The 19,689-nt window shown below is 33.4% G+C and overlaps 2 protein-coding genes across 3 annotated transcripts; both read left to right on the top strand.

Annotated features, from left to right (window-relative positions):
- The first annotated feature begins 5,908 nt into the window (after positions 1-5,908).
- Positions 5,909-7,907, top strand: LOC117928001 (probable pectate lyase 5). Its single transcript, XM_034847741.1, has 4 exons — positions 5,909-6,134; positions 6,212-7,055; positions 7,147-7,352; positions 7,456-7,907. Exons 1-4 carry the CDS (start codon positions 6,013-6,015, stop codon positions 7,892-7,894), a joined length of 1,611 nt encoding a protein of 536 aa, XP_034703632.1. The 5' UTR covers positions 5,909-6,012; the 3' UTR covers positions 7,895-7,907.
- A 6,769-nt stretch (positions 7,908-14,676) lies between these two features.
- LOC117928754 (probable pectate lyase 5) lies at positions 14,677-19,682 on the top strand. Of its 2 annotated transcripts, XM_034848759.1 has the most exons (5): positions 14,677-15,282; positions 15,634-16,537; positions 17,000-17,205; positions 19,375-19,628; positions 19,663-19,682. In XM_034848759.1, the coding sequence occupies exons 1-4, from the start codon at positions 15,146-15,148 to the stop codon at positions 19,613-19,615; spliced, it is 1,488 nt and encodes a 495-aa protein (XP_034704650.1). In that variant the 5' UTR covers positions 14,677-15,145; the 3' UTR covers positions 19,616-19,628; positions 19,663-19,682. The 2 variants fall into 2 exon arrangements, with proteins under 2 accessions (XP_034704650.1, XP_034704649.1); XM_034848758.1 differs by lacking the exon at positions 19,663-19,682 and having other exon boundaries at positions 19,375-19,647.
- The last annotated feature ends 7 nt before the right edge of the window (positions 19,683-19,689 follow it).

The following is a 19,689-nucleotide window of genomic DNA, read 5'->3' as shown; positions in this document are numbered from 1 at the left end:
ACAAGACAATCAAATATAAGAAAATCATTTTTCTTAACATTTTTTTCTTTCCTATATACTTTCTGGAATCAAACATAACCTATATATTTTTCTCCAAATTTTTCGAAACCAAACAAAACCCTAAAAGTGGTTTCCATTTGTCTTTTCTTCTTTCTTGTCAAAAAGGAGGAAAGATGAAAGTGTAAGTTGCTAAAAGCATATTATAACAATAATAATTAAAAAAAAAAAGGGGATGCGTAATAAAAACCACTGAATTTACTATATAATACAAACGTAATGTTGAAAGTATGTCTTCAATTTGGATAACATTATTAAACATACCATCCTCTCATGTCTCTCGCCTTCAAACTCAGAAGTCAAGAGTCGGTCCATTCATATACCCGGAAATTGCATCATTGAAAAAAGTAAACAAAAACAAAAAAGAAAGAAAGATTCCATCCATTATAAAAAAATAAAAAATAAAAAATAAATAAAAGAAAGTAAGGGGGACCCATGAGGCATGACCCATGATTGACAGATTGATAAATCTGTTAGATACGTATGGGAGTGGTTAATTGACCATTGATGCCCACAACGGAATAAATCCAAAATAAAAGTTTTCTTCCCTCGTTGGCCAAGAACCTTTCCACTTCAAACACGGGCCTTCCACTTCCATTTCCACTTCAATACTTTTGATTTTCTATGTTTGGTTCTCAAAAAGTATAAAAGAAAAAAAAAATATTAAGAAAAATGATTTTCTCTTATTTGATTGTCTTATAAAAAATATCAAAGAAAATCAAATATAATTAAAACTAATTAAAAATTTATGTATTTTTAAATTATTTAATCTTTATATTAATGAGTTAAAATAAATAAAATGAGTTTGAAGTAACAAAAAAAATAATTTATCAACTTTTAATCTATTTTTTTATTTTCCTTCTATTTTTCCTTTGTATTTTCTTTCCCTCGCATTTTCCTTCAAATTTTCCGGGAACCAAACATAGCCTTAAGATTCAAGGTGGGGAAAAAGCAGATTTTATTTTATTTTTTTGATTTTGGGTTCTCCATTTCAATTTTCAACACAGACTTCGGAGCCATGCAAAGCATATAAACAAACATTAAACAAACGTTAAACAATCTATGGCGACTTTTTGGGTGCGGAGGCAATGTATCCGGGCTTTGCTTCTTGCCCTCATACACCTTATCCGATATCTTTGCGGCCCCCCGTGTTTACACCATGTGGTTGAGGTTTGTGGAAGCAAATATTAATCAAATGGTATCGCTTTCGTATTGGATCGATCGGAATCAATCTAATAACGGGACTTGGAGGTGTTAAGCTTCTTATCTTATCTTCCTGATATCGATCTATTTTTCGGCAGGATCGTATAGTTTTAACCACCAAGATAAGATATGGATGAATTGATGTGTGTATTATTACTTATGTTTTACACGTTTTTATCTTGAATATATTTGTTTTGTACTCGATGTTTAGAAGTATTTTGATTTTATGTATGCTTTCATCGTGGAATATGACTCAGTGCCTTTGGTTATTATTTTCTATTTTTTAAATAAAAAAAGTAATAATAATTTTTGTATAAGAGATTAGAATTTTCAAAGATTTATATTAGAAAAGTAATGATTAAAAATTATTTTAAAAATTTAACATTTAAAAAAATTATTGTTTCAAGTTTTACAATATCTAGAAGTAATTTTTAAAAACATAAAGTAATTTTACATTTTTTTATAAGATATTATATGTTTATATAGAGATTTCTGATTTTGAAAATAGAAAATAAGCAATATATTCGAATAGATATTTAGGCTGTGTTTTTTTTTTATTTAATTCTAAACAAAAACTTGAAATTAAATAATGTTTAATAGTGTTAAGAATTAAGTTATTTTTATTTTAAATATTTTATTTTCATTAAGTATTAAGAAATAAAGAAAAATCAATATATTTCTTTTAACATTGAGAAAAATGCCAAATATTTTAATTTTTATACTCAATAACAAATTTAAAACATAAATAATAAGTCAACAAAAAGTAAAATAAAAATAAAAACAATTTAAAATCTAAAAGTAAGTTGCTTTTAGTAAATAGTTAAAAAAGCAAATACCATCTTAAACATTTTTTAGTAACTATTTTGTTTTTTTTTTGTTCTTATAAATAGAAAATAAGGTATTTTCATAAAACATTTTTGACTTATTTTTAATTATTTTTGTTTGTTTTTTGAAAATTGTTTTAAAAAATAATTATATAAACATAAAGAAAAAATAAAAATGAAGTACCACATATAAAATTTATTTTTAAAAAATACTTAAAATATGAAAAAAAAAAAAAAAAAAAAAAAACAAGTTAAAACCCTTTTAGATTCCCAAATAAAATTTTCTTTTACAAAATATCGTATATCAATTTGTAAATTGTTTTTCAGAAATGTTTTTTTAAAAAAAAAATACTTTCCACTTTCCAAATAAAGTCTTACATTTCATTATACACTTGAAATGATCGAGATTGTAAGTTTAGCAATCGAAACAACGCCGCACCGTTTGCCATTGGGTATGGGCTTGAAAAATGGGGCATATATGAAGAGACCTATAAGTGGGCTTGGCATAGTGGGGCTCAATGGTGGGGTATGGGCAAGCCATTGGGGTTTAGGAATAATGTCGGAGGGTTAGTTTGATATTGATGGCACGCCGGACACAAGGATCCAAAGCGGATTGGATGAAAACGACAGAGTAGGGAAGATTAGATGATGAATTTTTCAGTTCAAGCAACCTATATATTCCTGCTTGTATCATTCCTTGAATAATATTGCCTTTGTTAAGCTCTTATACTTACCAAGACTGGTTTATCTTCTAGTAAATTCAATTTTAATTGTGCCAAAACAAACTCGATTACTGTAGAAATTGATTGAGCTTTTGATAAAGTATGGTTTAAAATTTACTATGGCTATGTTTGGTTCTCAGAAAATTTGAGGGAAAATATAAGGGAAAGAAAATATAAAGGAAAAATAGAAGGAAAGAAAAAGTGAAGGAAAATAAAAAATGGATTAAAAGTTGATAAGTTATTTTTATTTTTTACTTCAAACTCATTTGATTTATTTTAACTCATTAATATAAAGATTAAATAATTTTAAAATATATAAGTTTTTAATTAGTTTTAATTATATTTGATTTTTTTTTTATATTTTTCATACTACAACCAAACATGAAAAAAATCATTTTCCTTTGCATTTTTTTCTTTCTTTAGTATTTTCCGGGAACCAAACATAACCTATAAGTTTTTAATTGTGACAACAATTCTGAAAATTAGTTTTCGAGAATCATTTTTTAAAAATTGTTTTATAATATTTTGTAAAACATAAGTCTCTTTAAGAAGTTGAAATGATATTAATCTATTTTAAATGTTTTTAAATATGGTTTAAAAATAATTTGGGACAATTGTGTTTTGGACCTAGTTGGGCCCAAAAATTAAGATTTGGTCCATATAAGTTCACTATTTAAACCCAAGACCTAAAGAAAGTATGAAAATTGAGAAAAAGGATATGCATTTTTTATCTTTCTAAAAATGACCTTTATTAACTATGAAAAAAAAACGTAGAAAAAGATTAATTTAAATTTTATTCCATTTGCAAACCTCAATAAAATTTAATATAATTTAGTGATTTGGAAAAAAATACACCCTTTTTCAAAAAAATAAAAATAAATTATTATTATTTAAAAATCAAACATCTTGGAAAATATATATTTTTAAAATCGTGCATATAAAAAATAACTAAAAATATGTTAATTTTTTTTAAATGATATATTTTAAAAAAATAGTTTTCTAAAAATAATAAATTTTCAGAATAATTATTAAAAAAAAATTAAGATAAAAAAGTTTCTCAAATATTATGGTAGAAAATAGTTTTAAAATGTATATTGATATCTTCATATTTTATATCATCCCCATCAATTATGCAACTTTTATGGATCAAATCTTAATTTTTTGGTCCAACTGGATCCAAAAGACAATTGTCCCAAATAATTTTTACATCTAATACTTTTTTGTTGTCAAATGTGTTGCTTACTCAATATCAAACGCGTTTTCTTATTTTTTGGTTTTGAAAAACAAAAAATTGTTATAAAAAACACGGTTATGAAGCAGGATATAAGTGTTTGTAATTACTCTATTACTAAATTATTATAAATGTGTGTGGGGATCAAAATAGACGTATTGAAAATTTAAGACATTTTTTTTATTTTGTTAATTAAACAAATTATGGAATCATTTAAAAATCAAAATTTAATCTTTTTTTATTCTTAAAGAGGATTTTAACCTTATAATTAAATTAAATATGCTTATAAAATAGTAATAATAATAATAATAATAGTAACAACATCAACATATTCTTCTTTATGAAATTCTATTTAAAATAATAATAATAATAATAATAATAATAATAATAATAATAATACACATTAATAACAAAAAAAAAATTATAATGAGTTTAAGGATCTTCATATTTGAAGCATTTTTTATAAACAATTTTTGAAAAATCACTTATTAAATATTTTTCACAAAATACTACATGTTATTTTTCAAGTTTTCTAAAAACGCGTTCTAACTTTTATGAAACATGATTTTTTTCTTTCTTTCTTTTTTTCTTTTTTTTTTTCCTTTTTTTAAAAGAGCTTTTTATGTAAAATTATTTTCTAAAAAAAGTGTAAAAAAAGACTAAAAAATTAACATGTTGAGACTATTAAACTTGTAGACATATCACCATGTAAAATAAAAGTGTGTTGAAAAGCGATTTTATAAAATATTTTAAATATTTTTAACACTCAAATGATAAAAATTTTGAGGTGTTAAAAAATGATAAAAATATTAAAGTATTAGAAAAATAAAAAACGCTTTCTAAAATCACCACCAAAGAGGCGGCCTCTTTGGTAGTGATTTTGGGAAGTGTTTTTACCACTTCTAATATTTGAAAGATAAAAATTTTCAAGTGCTAAAAAAGTTAGAAACACTTCTTAAAATCACTATCAAACGGACTATTAAGAGTGATTTTAGTATAATCACCGTCAAACGTATTCTATAAAAAGTGTTTATAATATTTTTAACACAAGTATGAAAATTTCCAAGTATTACAAAAGTTAAAATCACTTTCTAAAATTACTATCAAATGCACTCTAAGAGCCCATTTAACAATGATTTTAAGAAGCGTTTTTAATACTTTTAATATTTGAAAATTTTTATCATTCAAGTGTCAGAATGATTAAAAACATTTTTTAGAATCATTACCAAACATACTCTAAGAGTGTGTTTAACAGTGGTTCTAAAAAGTGTTTTTACCATTTCTAGTACTTAAATAATTTCTAAAATTACTGTCAAATATATTTTAAGAGTCCATTTAGAAGTGATTATAGAAAATGTTTATAATTTTTTTAATATTTTAATAATAAAAATTTTTAAGTATTAAAAATATTAAAAGCGTTTTCAAAATTATTACCAAACGTAATCTAATTATATAATAAAAACGATATTAAGTAGCCGGAGTCACTCAAGCCAGGAAAGCTTACGCAAATATTTTGCAGCTTTATACAAATGAAAGTCGTTAAAAATATGGAATTTTGTCAAAGCATAGATTCTAAAAGCTCTTCTTCATATTTGGAAAATACTTTATACTTCAAATCACTACTCCTTGGGATTTGTTCCTAAATGAGTCTTTTAATCTAAAGGGGCCTGTGAACGGTTATGTGTTTGTTCTCTTTGATCCTAACAATGGTTTAAACCCCTTTAGTCAGCTCAGACAGAAGTAACCTCTTTTTCAGAAGAAGTTGGTCCCTAGGATTGCCCTGGAATGATTTTTCGACAAGTAAAGAATATATGAAGATATCACTTTATGCATCTTCTTTTTGTTGAGATAACATTAACATATCCATTTCATGTTACAGTGTTCCAATCTTCTTCTTATATAAACACATCAAGTTTTTTTCTCAAAGTTTACAGCTTTCCGTACACTGGACGCTGGGCATTATTTGCTGGGGAAGATGCTTCGTAACACCCACATTGTCTTTATATGCCTTCTGGGCTGCCTCTGCCCCGTTATAACAGCCACTGATCTCCCCCATCAACACCCCAATCCTGAAGCTGTGGTTCTACAAGTTCAAAGGTAAAGTGTTGCTTAATCTTTGACAGTTGACAGTGTACCCCATTTTGTTTGTCCATTGTTTATGTTGATTGTTGCAGGAGACTGAATGCGTCTCTTGCAAGGAGGGGCTTACTGGGTGTCCATGAAAATGACCAGGTTTCATGTCTCACCGGCAACCCCATCGATGACTGTTGGAGGTGCGACCCCAATTGGGAGGCTGATCGCCAACATCTGGCCGAATGTGGGATTGGGTTCGGTCAGCACGCAGTTGGTGGCAAAGGTGGTCAAGTCTATGTAGTCACTGACCACTCCGACTCAGGGAATCCGGGTTCGCTCCGATACGCTGTCACCAAACCCGAGCCACTTTGGATTATTTTCTCCAGTGATATGCTGATAAAACTCAAGAGAGAGCTTATAGTAAACAGCTACAAGACTATCGATGGACGAGGCGCAAATGTTCAAATCACGGGCGGTGGCTGCATTGGCCTCAAATACGTTACAAATGTTATCATACACAACATTCAGCTTCATCATTGTGTCCCCTCGGAATCGGACGGTGATGGGATATCCATCATGGGGTCAAGGTACATCTGGATAGACCACTGCTCCCTCTCCTATTGCAAGGATGGCCTGATCGATGCCACATTGGGTTCCACCGCCATCACCCTATCAAACAACTACTTCTCGCATCATGACAAAGTGATGCTCCTGGGTCGAAGCGACGGCGACGAGATGGATGATGGGATGCAAGTGACGGTGGCCTTCAATCGCTTCGGTGAGGCGCTGGAGCAGAGGATGCCAAGGTGCCGGCGGGGGTACTTCCACGTGGTGAATAACGATTACACGCAGTGGGGGATTTACGCCATTGGCGGCAGCGCAAGCCCTACCATTAATAGCCAAGGCAACCGTTACACAGCACCACCGTCCACAAATGCCAAGGAGGTAGACTCAAGTCACCTGGTTCATCACTTTGTTTTTTTCTACTAATCCTAGTCGATCATTTTCATTTATAAAATGTGGATATGTATACAAGGTGACGAGGCGTATGGATGCAAAAGATGAAGATTGGGCCCGTTGGAATTGGAGAACAGAGGGAGACATAATGGTGAACGGCGCATACTTTGTGCCCTCTGGCGATGGTTTGGGTGCTCAGTTTGCTATGGCTTCTAGCGTGGAGCCCAAATCTGCAGGCTTCATTGATCAACTCACCATGAATGCCGGTGCCCTTCCTCCCACCAGGTATGTCAATGTCAGCCTCTTCCAAGCTTCTCACCTTCTTAAATTTAATTCGTTTCTTCAAAATGTGTGAAATAATTGTTTTATTTATTTTTTGGATAAGCAGTGTAGTTGGAGGCATACCAAATGGTCAAGTACCCAATAGCATACCGAATAGTCAAGTACCCAATGGCGTACCAAATGATCCAGTACCCAATGTTGGCGGAACTAACGGGGATAATGGTGGTGCTGGGGCTAATTCCGGTTATGCTGGTGGTGGTGCTGCTTCTGGGTCCAATTATGGTGATGGTGGTGGTGGTGCTGCTGCTGGGGCTAATCCCGGTTATGCTGGTGGTGGTGCTGCTTCTGGGTCCAATTATGGTGATGGTGATGGTGGTGCTGCTTCTGGGTCCAATTATGGTGATTGGAATTTCTTTGGAATGACACATGGGAGCGGTGCACCGCGGCTGCCACCTCCATCAACCACCTCCGTTCTTTCAGCTCCTTTTGTTACTTTATTCCTGTACTTTATTATCAACTATGGTTGTTGTATACTACCATTGTAACCTAGACATTAAAGGATGGATGTGATTTAAAAGATTAAAAAAAACAAGAAATTTGAATTGTAAATATAACGACTCGCACCTAATTATGTAGATATTATTTACTTTAAATCTAAAGAGAACTTCATGACTTTAAAACGTGTTTACAAGATTAAAAGGAATTCATACTTACATAGCATCAAGAACTTTTTCCCCCAAAACCCTTACATCGAGATTGAAGATTGACTTTAATACCATTTGTAACGATTTACATCTAATCATATAAATATTGTCCGTTTTAGACCTAAAAAGACTCTCACGACTTTAAAACGTGTCTATAAGATTAAAAATAGTCTATACTTATATAATGCCAAGAATCTTCCCCATATCCTATGCGAGATGTCATAATAAATCAATTGTATTCCTTTTTAACAAAAAAATATTTATAGAAAACCAAATCTCGGTTTAATTAAAATTTGATTTCCCTTCATCATCGCATAATGATTTACCTTTATTCTCATCCTGTTTTTACTTTTATTCCTATGTACTATACGATCCATTATTAAAATTAGAAAAATTAAAGTTTTATAAAACACATATTACAAAATGTTTAATTAAAAACTTTCCGTCAAACAAGCATCGTTTGAGAACATGCTTTATCTTTGATTTAAAAAATAAGTAGTGGAAATGGAAAGGAAATGAGGTCGAAAAGCAACATTTTGAGAACAAAGAAAAATCGATTTGCATGTGAAATCAAACGCAACTTGAACATGCAAAGAGGCAAAAAGGGAATAATCCGAGTATGAAAAATCAAAGCCACCGAGGATGAAGAAGAAACCAACCATGTGGATCAACCTTTAAAATTAAAAGCAAGCTTTTTTATTACCCAAAAGTCAAAGATTTCTCCCAAATCTCATCTTAAATTCAAATTTTAAGCCTAACTTTTGATTGTATTGCTTTGTATATTTATTGAGGAGGGAGGCCAACCAATAAAAGAGGAAAATGATGTAGATTATGGGTATATCTTCTAAGTTCTATCAGACTTCTACATATAGGATTGATGGCAACTTGTCTGGTTACAAATAAGAGCTCTCATCACTCTCGAGTCACCAAACTCCATTATGGAAAAGGGAAAAAGGAAAAATATAATAAGAAAAGAAAACCCTTTTCATTAGGCAAATGGCACCCCCTATGTTTCTTAAAAGTTATGATTTGGTACCTTTAAACCACACCCATAAGTCATAACCCATCTAACGTCTAACTTCCCTCTTCTTTCTTTCCATCATTTTTTTTTGTGTCTCTAGGCAATGCATCTCACCTTTGCTTACATTTGCCACTTTTATTGACGTCTCGAGTCCTTATCCTAAACTTCATCTACCTATTAAAGAATAATTCTTGATTTTGGATGAAATTAATCATTTTGAAGAAAATTTAAATATGATATACAAATTTATGTCTAAATTTTAGTATAGAAGTAGGAACATAGATTATCTCCTACATTCGGCCTCTCTTAGTCTTGTTTGTATCATAATAAATATCACTTCAAAGTCAATTGGATAAGATCGGGTAGCAGAAGAGACCTAAGACTTTGATTGAGCTCAATATGCATATTATACTCTCTAGCATCCTCGCTCGCATGTGGTTTCATACTTACACGTGAAAAGATACCATGGAACTACAAATTAGGGAAAAAAATATCAAATGAAAAACAAACATGTAAATTACGAAAATATGATTCGACTTATTGACAAACCAAACTCTGATATTATGTTAAACTATCAATTTTTTTAAAAACTTAAAACTTACAAAATTTGGACTCAATATACATATCATATTGCTTCACAAATATAATATATTAATAAATAAATAAAATTTTATTTTATACATTAAAAATTAAATTATTTTTTATTTTGTTATATTGCTATCCTAGTGAAACCAAGGCTAATAATTTCTTTCTTTTTGTGGGAGCGCATGGTTGGGAAGTGGGGTATGAAACAAACATATGATGGTTGTTTGAATGCTAAGATATCCCCAAAATCACGATCTTTTGCCCAAAAATCAAGGCCTGAAAGGAAAAATATGGGACATCATTCCATGCTTTTTCAACCCTATGAATCAATGTTGAACTCAATGTCCTATTATAAAACAAACACATCATTACCCACTTTGAATTACTTCTTTTACGCTACAATTATTTATGCGTCAACTTGCTTTTATGCCTTGTTTTTATCTTACTACCTCATTTTTTTTTTAACATTTAAAGAATTATTATTATTTCTTTTTTGCTTTTAGAGGATATGATAAAAAATTGTTAAAAATAAATTAAATGGTCATATGATAAAAAATTGTTAAAAATAAATTAAAAAGTCATATTTTATGTTCACCTTAAAATTCTAGAAAATGACGATACCATTAGGATGAGTTATAAGCCTAAATGCAAATTAATATAAAAGGGAGGGATAAGGGATCGAGGATGATCATAGATAGGTTGGAAAGGAGTCATTCTCATCCCAATCCCGTTTCAATTATTTAAATTCGATTTTTCCCTAAGTTCTTAAAAAAGGGTAGAATCAACTAGATATATACTTGAACCTAATTTAAGGTTTTTCTTAAAAAAATAAAAAAATCAAATATCTTTCTAATCCGTTTATATTCATTCCAAACTTTATCTTATTAAAAATAAGACAGATATCTATACACAACATGTCCCACCATTTTTATGAAACAAAAAAATCAAGAAAATGACATGGTATAGAAAATGAACCCAAGCCTCTTAAATTGAATCTTTTGTCAAGCCATCGGTTTGGAAAAAAAATAAAAAAATCAAATATCTTTTTAATCCGTTTATATTCATTCCAAACTTTATCTTATTAAAGATAAGACAGATATCTATACACAACATGTCCCACCATTTTTATGAAACAAAAAAATCAAGAAAATGACATGGGATAGAAAATGAACCCAAGCCTCTTAAATTGAATCTTTTGTCAAGCCATCGGTTGGAAAAAAAAAATAATACCAATAATAAATTCAAAGACGCCAGCATTAGAAAGAATGTGTATCACAAAAGTCTTGGCGACATCTCCATAGTCAAGAAAAGCACTTATCCCTTGGACTAGAGCTTTAATTGCAGTCATCTGCCTAACCACATTCCTTCAATGCTCTGTTTCTGTCAATTTGCCCTTTAGAGGTGAGAAGCATTTCTCTGCATTTCTCCTAAAATGAAGCATCAATCATTTTTTTTTGCCCTTTTCTTCTCCTCTCTGTCTAAATATTCTTCCATAGTATTTTTTTTTTATAAATTTAATATATATAATAAAAATATGGATAGGGAAAAAAATATATTATCATTATCAACACTTTGCAATAATGGAACAAAGCATCAATAATAGCTTCATAAGTTGCAAAAAAAATTCCTCGACCCCATATGCAATCGAATAGCCCTTCACTTGAAAAGAATAGAAAAAGACTGGACATTAGTTGCATCATTGTTACCAACCAATCGATTTACTCTTATTTATAATTTGCAATGCTTTAGACTACGTTGATATGTAAATCATAATAACATGAAAAATAAAAATTTAATTTCCATAATAATTTTATTTTTATTTTTATTACCGTTTTAAAGAATAATTCAAATATTCATTCTTATTCTCTATTCTAGTGTTCAAAATATGACTTCGGATTAAACCCGATGTTCCATATCATAGCATTGCCTAACCATCCACAATACAAGAAGGTTAAGGGACATAATTATGAGCTTAAGACCACATTACCATGCAGTATTACTTTAATTTTCAACTCCATGAAGTCAAGTGCCTCTGGGCTCTAAGGAGGATGATACGAAATCATCATATGCAAGTCCAAGCAGCACATGACCAAAATAAAACAGGAAGTAGGTGGATGGATCCTGCCCACCAGGCAAATTTCGGTTGACAAAAGTAGTTTATTAGCTTGGTCTCGTTTCATTGATTAGTGTTCGATTATTTTATTTTTTATTTTAATTTCTTTTTTGGGTTTAAAGCACATTTCAAAGACTAATAATAATCACAACTACTCCATGTGCTAAAGTGGTCAACTTCAACCTCATGAGTTATGGTAGGTGTAGGCAATAAGAAGAGGTAATACAAAAGTGTGTAAACTATAAAAACGGGTCAAAGTGGATTGTCCCACACTAGCACTTCCGCGTAATAACTCTACCAAAGGTGATCCTATTACAGGAATAGCTTCAGGTACACCTGTTACAATTTTGACTGCCCAATAACCAATTTGGTCCCGAGGTAAAGAATAACCAGTTACACCAAAAGATGCGGTCAATACACCCAGAACCACACCTGTAACCCAAGTCAATTCGCGAGGTTTTTTAAATCCACCGGTGAGATATACACGAAATACGTGAAGGATCATCATTAGGACCATCATACTTGCCGACCATCGATGAACTGATCGGATTAACCAACCGAAGTTCGCTTCAGTCATTATGTATTGAACAGAAGCAAAAGCCTCAGTAACCGTCGGACGATAGTAAAAAGTCATAGCAAACCCCGTAGCTACTTGTACTAAAAAACAAGTAAGCGTAATTCCAAGAAAATATAAGGTTTCTTGAATTGAATATTTTGTTAGAAATATATTATGGTTGATTCCGAGAAAGTATTAAGGAAAAAAATATGTTATCAGCCATGACTTTTTTTTTTTTTTTTGTATTTGATTTTATTGTAGAAAATAAGAAAGAAAAATAAAATATAATTCAAATTAGTTAAAGTTTTTATGTATTTTTAAATTATTTAAATTTTACATATAAGAATTAAAATGAATGAAATGAATTTAAAATAGCATATACAAATAATTTATTAATTTTAAATTTATTTTTTATTTTTCTCACTTTTTCTTTCAATTTTATTTCCTATTTTATTGTTTTCAATGAATTATTCAAAGCTCAATATATTGTAATCTTATGCTATATTTAATTAATAAAAAAAATACTAATAAAAGGGAAAAAGTGTCAATAGAAATGATTTTTTATGTTTACTTTTATGATGAAAAATATAAAATAAATAAATAAAATTAAAGTTGGTTAGAAGTTTATGTATTTTTAAATTATTTAATTTTTATATAAAGAAAATATATTTAAAGTAATGTACAAAAATAAGTTATTAATTTTAAATTTATATTTTTTATTTTCATTTGAATTTCTCTTATACTTTGTTTTTTTCTTCTTGTACTTTCCCATTTTAGGAAAGGAAGCATATCCTGAGGACTACATAGGGTCCCAACTAGCAACTTTGGTTATTTCTTTGACTGAATTGTATAGGATCCACAACCTTTACCACTCACGTAGCTTTGTTTTTAGAGTACTTTTGTTTCATTTTTTATACTAAAGAAAAGATATATTTCTAAATAATTTTTCTTCCCAAATTATAGAAAAGTACATGTAGGCAAATTTACAGTGACTTGAAAATAAAATAAAATAAAATATAGTTTTAGCTTTACCTTTCTTGCTTAAAAAAACAAAATCTTTGAAATATGTGAAAAACCTTTTGTGCAATAAGATGATATTATGAGGTGAATAAGTGTTTTTAAAGATTATAATATAAGAGTCTAATAAATTTAATCAAATTAAAACTTAAAAAGATATTAAGGATAATCAAAGTAGTCAAAGATCAAAGAGGGACACAATATTTTTTAAGTAGAAAATTTATGCTAATTGTGGAAATAAAGAAAAAAAATTATAGGGTTTAAGACCTCTAATCCACTATCCACGGTTTGAAATCAAAGTATACAAATTTATGTGACCGTTTTATCCTAAATATTTATTCTTTTAACATTTATACACAACATGATACCTTTCAATTCCTCTCAACCTTTGAGGGAATGTACATCAACACCTCTAGATTGCTCATAGGATTAAGAGTGGTTGAAAATGATTTTTTCTTAAAAGTTAAAATATCAATTTATCAAAAATTAATTAAGAAAATAATTTAAAAAAATAAAATAAAATATCAACTTTCTGAAAATTAAATAAGGATTTTTTTAAAAAATCTCAAAGTTACCAAAAATTAAATAAGACATTTTAGTTATATTTTAAATTTTCCTATTTAACCCTATCTTATTAAAAAAAACATTTTTTTTTCAAATTGTCACCGTCTAAAAATGGCCGAATGAAAAAAAACAAAATTGTCAACAAACACAACACGACAACTCGCTATGGCAACAATACATAAAATAATTCATTTTAAATGTTTTTTAAAACAACCATTGACACCTTATGTTATTATTTTATAAGACTAAGGTCATTTGTGGAGGATACACATATAGAAGCATTCTCAATAAGACTAATGTTTCATACATCTTTGATCTTCCCAATGTTTCTTTGGAAGAAATCCAAAATTTTCCAAATAAACTAATGCTTCTTTGAATTATTTTTTGAGAAGCTCAAAACTAAATTTTAAACTTGGTAAGAGTTTTTGAAGTTTTGGACTGGTTTGTTAAAAAAAATTAAGATTTAAAAATTTAAAATAATAATTAAAAGATTATTGCTTTTTTTATAAGTACTATTTAATTTTATATTTAATAAAAATTTTATGATATAAATTATTTGTTTGAAAATGACAATCTTGACTTTGGTTGCAGCTTTTGATTATTTTTTTCCATGTACATAATATATCAAAATAGAAGCATCCCCTCAAAAAAAAAAAAAAAAAACTGGTAATTAAGAAAAATCCTCCTAAACGCATTTCAAAATATTACCTCCATGAGAGGGAAGAATCTTGAACAGAAGGAAAATTAACAGCAGCAAAAAGAGGTTGGGGGGGAATGTTCACCATTTTGGATAAGCCATCCTTCTCTTCTCAGTCTCTCTCTCCTTTGGCTTGCGTCTCACAGGATGTTTAGGAAGCAAGATAGGAATGTGAATTACTGAGGGAAACTGCAAGCTTAGGGGAGAGAGAAGCCTCCCTCGCTAACCTCCATGGGTGTCCATCATTGCACCTTAGGGTCCTCTTTTCTTCCTTTCTTCTTATTCTTCTTCGACAAATAAATTAAGCCCACAAAACCCTGCGATTGCTTACATGGGTTTTGTATTTTCTTTTATTTGTTTTAAATTGATTTCACTATTTTAAAATTATTTTTCTCTAAGAACTTCACGTTCTCCCAAAATTTGTAGCCTCCTGAGGTGCATTTCTACGGCGGAACGTCTCTTTCTGAGTCCTTTGCACAGCAGGAGGAAACGGGAGCAACAGTAATCATATACCCATCGCCATTGTTGTTGTGCCAAGGATGCTTCCTAATACCTGCATTCTGCTATTATGCCTCCTCTGCTCTCTCTCCCCTCTTATCAGAGCCACTCTCAACCTCAATCTCACTCTCCCCCATCAGCACCCCAACCCTGAAGTTGTTGTTGACGAAGTTCAAAGGTAGTATTCGTAAGAAATCCCACCTGGGTTTTGCACATTGCAGGGTTTTACATTCTGGGTTTTGATCCAGGAGAAGGGAAATGTTCCTTTGGCGTTTGGCTTATTCTAGATTTTGATGCTCTGTTTTCCCCTGTTTTTCCCCAAAATCTGAAGACCATCTGGGTTTGGCTCATTTTTACCATTTTAGTTGCGGGGAAAACAGGGGAAGAAAACACTCAAGTTCAATTTTCGTAGTCTCTCATTGAATGGTGTTGCTTTCTAGTACGATTTGAGTCCCATTTCCATTTATTTTCCAACACTTTCTTACCAACCAAACGGGCCATTTATTAACTTATGTTTTTTTCCTTGCAGGAGACTCAATGTATCCATATCGAGAAGACAAGTGCTCTCTGTACAGGAAAACGATGGGTCGTCGTGTCTCACCGGTAACCCCGTTGACGACTGCTGGCGGTGCGACCCCAACTGGCAAAACAACCGGCAGCGCCTCGCCGACTGCGGCATTGGGTTCGGCCAAGACGCTATGGGCGGCAAGGGCGGTCAGTTCTATGTGGTCACCGACTCCTCCGACGAGGACCCCATCAACCCCGCTCCGGGCACTCTCCGGCACGCTGTGATCCAGACTCAACCCCTGTGGATTACCTTCTCCACCAACATGCTCATCAAACTCAAGTACGAGCTCATCGTCAACAGCTTCAAGACCATAGACGGGCGCGGAGCCAATGTGCACATCACCGGCAGGGGCTGCATGACCCTGCAGTACGTGAGCAACGTCATCATCCACGGCGTCCACGTTCACCACTGCGTGCCCTCCGGGAACGCCGACATCCGATCATCCCCCACACACGTGGGATGGCGTGGGAAATCGGACGGCGACGGAATCTCCATATTTGGGTCGAGGAAGATCTGGATCGACCATTGCTCGCTGTCATACTGTAGGGATGGATTGATTGATGCAATAATGGGTTCGACCGGGATCACCATATCGAACAACTACTTCTCCCATCATGACGAGGTGATGCTTTTAGGGCACGACGACAAGTACTCGCCGGACTCCGGGATGCAGGTGACAATAGCCTTCAACCACTTCGGTGAGGGGCTGGTGCAGCGTATGCCTCGCTGCCGGCGTGGCTACATCCACGTGGTCAACAACGACTTCACCCAATGGGAGATGTATGCCATCGGCGGCAGCGCCAACCCCACCATCAACAGCCAGGGTAATCGCTATACTGCGCCTGGGGACATTAACGCCAAGGAGGTAAAAAAAAAATTAACAATTATAACTATTAATTTTTATATCCCGGAAAAGGGATAATTATTCTTTAATGATAGCAGGAAAGTATCGTGACCCCTGTGTTTTGACTTGTATTCCAACGTAACATCTATCCCACACGACAATTCGGCGCTTGACGTCCACTCGCTCCGGCGCCCTACTTAAGAATCCTCACTGCACCACCCCTGTTCTGTTCTTTAGGAATTGGTCTGCTATGTGGCGTGTGGGTAACACGCGCCAGTGGTGGTTATTAATTGATCGGTACTGGTGATTTGATAAATAAATGAGGAGGCAGTGCGGACTGAGGAGGGTGGCGCGGGTGCATGTATGATAGCGGTGGAAATATTTGTCTTGAGTGAGAGAGGGAGCGTTGGATCTTGTTGATGATACTTTTTGCTTATAATAATAATATTTATTAATTTAATGATGATGTGGGGGGGGGAACAGGTGACAAAGCGCGTGGAGACAGACGAGGAGGATTGGGCAGAATGGAACTGGAGGACAGAGGGGGACGTAATGGTAAATGGAGCTTTCTTTGTGCCATCAGGGGTAGGGCTGAGCACTCAGTACGCCAAGGCTTCCAGTGTGGAGCCCAAGTCCGCCGCTCTCATTCAGCAGCTCACCATGAACGCCGGCGCCCTCAGTGGCCCCAGGTACCCACCCCCACTTTCCCCCCTTAACCCCCTCTTCTCTCTCTCTCTTTTCTTCTCTATTTTATAATCGAATTACCTGTCACTTTAACTGTCTCTCCAAGTTCTAAATTTTACTTCCTGTGGTTCTCAACGGTCTAGTTTCAAGGGTGTTTGTTGTCTTTTCCATCCCTGCTGGCCGTACTTCCTTAGTAGCTTTCATGTCTGGATTTGTCAGGCAAGTGGGTGGGGTTTGCAGTTGGAATCATTATGTTATGTCCACTCTTATTTTCAACCTGGGCGCACCTCATAGAAATATTACTCCTACTCGATTTTTAGTTTTTTTACTTCCATGGGAACACGCGACCATGCGTGTTTTGGGAATCCAACTGATCAAACAGCAGAGTTACAGTAGAGTCGTCATAGTCCCCCTGCTCTGTCCTTGCTGTTGTTCCCATGTAAAAAAATTAAATGCCAGTCTTTTCATATTATTGGGAGTACACTCGCGCCCACCCCACACCCACAGTGGCTTCTGTTCCTAATGACCCACACCCTCTCTCCCCTTTAAAAGAAGGGGCCTTAATGCCCTACAGGGGCTATAAACCCTCGAAAAGAGTAAATCTAAAGGTCCCTTTTTTTTCATGTTCCCAAAGCACCCATTTTGGATGGAAAATCACTAAGATGTTCAAAAAGGGGTGAGGTTGAATTTGGACTAGGACTGGGATGGCCATGCCATAAACTGTGAAAATAGAGAGAGAGAGAGAGAGAACAGGGCATGCATGCATGTGTATAAACAGAGAAAAAGTGGGTAAAGAGCGAGGTGGGTAGGATTGGCCTTTTGCTTTGAATATTATAGGGCAAAAGCCCAGGTCAGAATTTGGGTGGTTAGTAGGGGAGTGTGACTCATAGATTCTTTACAATTTGCTTTCCAGCCAATTGATGTGGGATCCACTTATTCTATGCAACTGCATCGGACCCCTCCTCCCCCACCTCACGTCTGATATTAACTGGACTCTACACAACTTGGGTTCAAGGTCCTGTACTCAACCTACTAATTGCTTTAAAAATAGGTGAGGAGAGTACTTGTTTGTGGACTTTTTGCCCCTCGAGTCCTGGACTTTGTTCATTGCCCATTGAAAACCCTTCCCTATTTCCATACTCTCGTGTCTAGGTGGTATTATTGTTCAAAACAGAGTGTTATTCTTCATACTCTGTTTCAAGACTTTTAGTTATTTGTCACTAGGTTAGTGTGCCCCCCTACCCAGAAGATATGAACATGATATTTGTTACCTTACGGAAAAATCCCAGTAACCTTTACGAAAATGAGTTCATAAAATCTGAATCTCTTTACTTTAAAATTGCTTATGTAGTATGAGCGTTGAAGGAGGCCGGGGGGTGGGTGGGGGGGTTATATGGGGGAACATAAGACATCTGACACGAATATTCTAAGCCTTTCAACTCTCGTACTAACACAGATTTGATAATGCTTTTCTCTCGTTTTCCTATTGATGCTTTCAACCTCATCACATTCAAAACCCCCTTTTCCTGTGGCTGTTTTGAATCAATGCAAGTGCCTCCAGAGGAGCAATTTGGGTGGGGGGGTTATATGGGGGAACATAAGACATCTGACACGAATATTCTAAGCCTTTCAACTCTCCTACTAACAAAGATTTGATAATGCTTTTATCTTGTTTTCCTATTGATGCTTTCGACTCATCGCATTCAAAACCCCCTTTTCCTGTGGTTGTTTTGAATCAATGCAAGTGCCTCCAGAGGAGCAATTTGTCAAATGAGAAATTCTTTTGCAACATTCAGATTCTTTTTGCACATATCCTTGTCAACTTTTCACAAGTTTTCCCACTGGGTTCCTCTTCAAATTTCGATCACCCCAACTTCTCTTTAACTCTCTGTTTTTCATACTCCTATACCCTTTATTTTAAATGTGGGATTCAATTGAGAATGAAGTATACTCATATGATGGCATGCATAGAGCTTCCTTGTATGAAAATCAGGGACATTCAAAAAAGTTGTAACATCTTCAAAAGCAAAACTTGTGTACTGAATCACATGAGAGACCCCATCGATTTATTGTCATTGTATTCAGAAAAAATGTCCACAAAAGGGAAAGAGAATCTGTTGTACACTTGTTATTTTTACTGTGAAGCCCACCAGATGTCATCATTTGTCATACAGGGATGACACCGTGGGCGTATCCTATCCGGGATTCAGCAGTGGTGGGACCAGCAGCAGCATAAGCAACAATGGTGGTCACGGGTCCAGCGATGATTACTTTGGGATGATATTCGGGAGTGGGAGCGGGAGCGACGCACCACCGCCACCCTCAGTTACAATCTCTATGTTTTTTTCTCTTTTAATTATCTTAATTTTGTACGTTACCACCAACCATGGTGATGTATTATTATTATTTCTCTAATGGAAGCTTAAAGAAAAGCAAATGATTTTAAAGGAACAGAAAAAGAAAAAAAACCTAATATGATGAATGGCATG

The sequence above is a fragment of the Vitis riparia genome, chromosome 13 (assembly GCF_004353265.1).
Source record: "Vitis riparia cultivar Riparia Gloire de Montpellier isolate 1030 chromosome 13, EGFV_Vit.rip_1.0, whole genome shotgun sequence".
NCBI classification, from domain to species: domain Eukaryota; kingdom Viridiplantae; phylum Streptophyta; class Magnoliopsida; order Vitales; family Vitaceae; genus Vitis; species Vitis riparia.
This window is presented reverse-complemented; position numbering and strand designations above follow the sequence as displayed.

Bases quoted from the DNA above. Each gene is read 5' to 3' on its own strand.
- LOC117928001 (XM_034847741.1), top strand. From the start codon at position 6,013: ATGCTTCGTAACACCCACATTGTCTTTATATGCCTTCTGGGCTGCCTC. The intron at 6,135-6,211 runs GTAAAGTGTTGC...TGATTGTTGCAG, and splicing joins GTGGTTCTACAAGTTCAAAG to GAGACTGAATGCGTCTCTTG. The intron at 7,056-7,146 runs GTAGACTCAAGT...TATGTATACAAG, and splicing joins CGTCCACAAATGCCAAGGAG to GTGACGAGGCGTATGGATGC.
- LOC117928754 (XM_034848759.1), top strand. From the start codon at position 15,146: ATGCTTCCTAATACCTGCATTCTGCTATTATGCCTCCTCTGCTCTCTC. The intron at 15,283-15,633 runs GTAGTATTCGTA...TTTTCCTTGCAG, and splicing joins GTTGTTGACGAAGTTCAAAG to GAGACTCAATGTATCCATAT. The intron at 16,538-16,999 runs GTAAAAAAAAAA...GGGGGGGAACAG, and splicing joins GGGACATTAACGCCAAGGAG to GTGACAAAGCGCGTGGAGAC.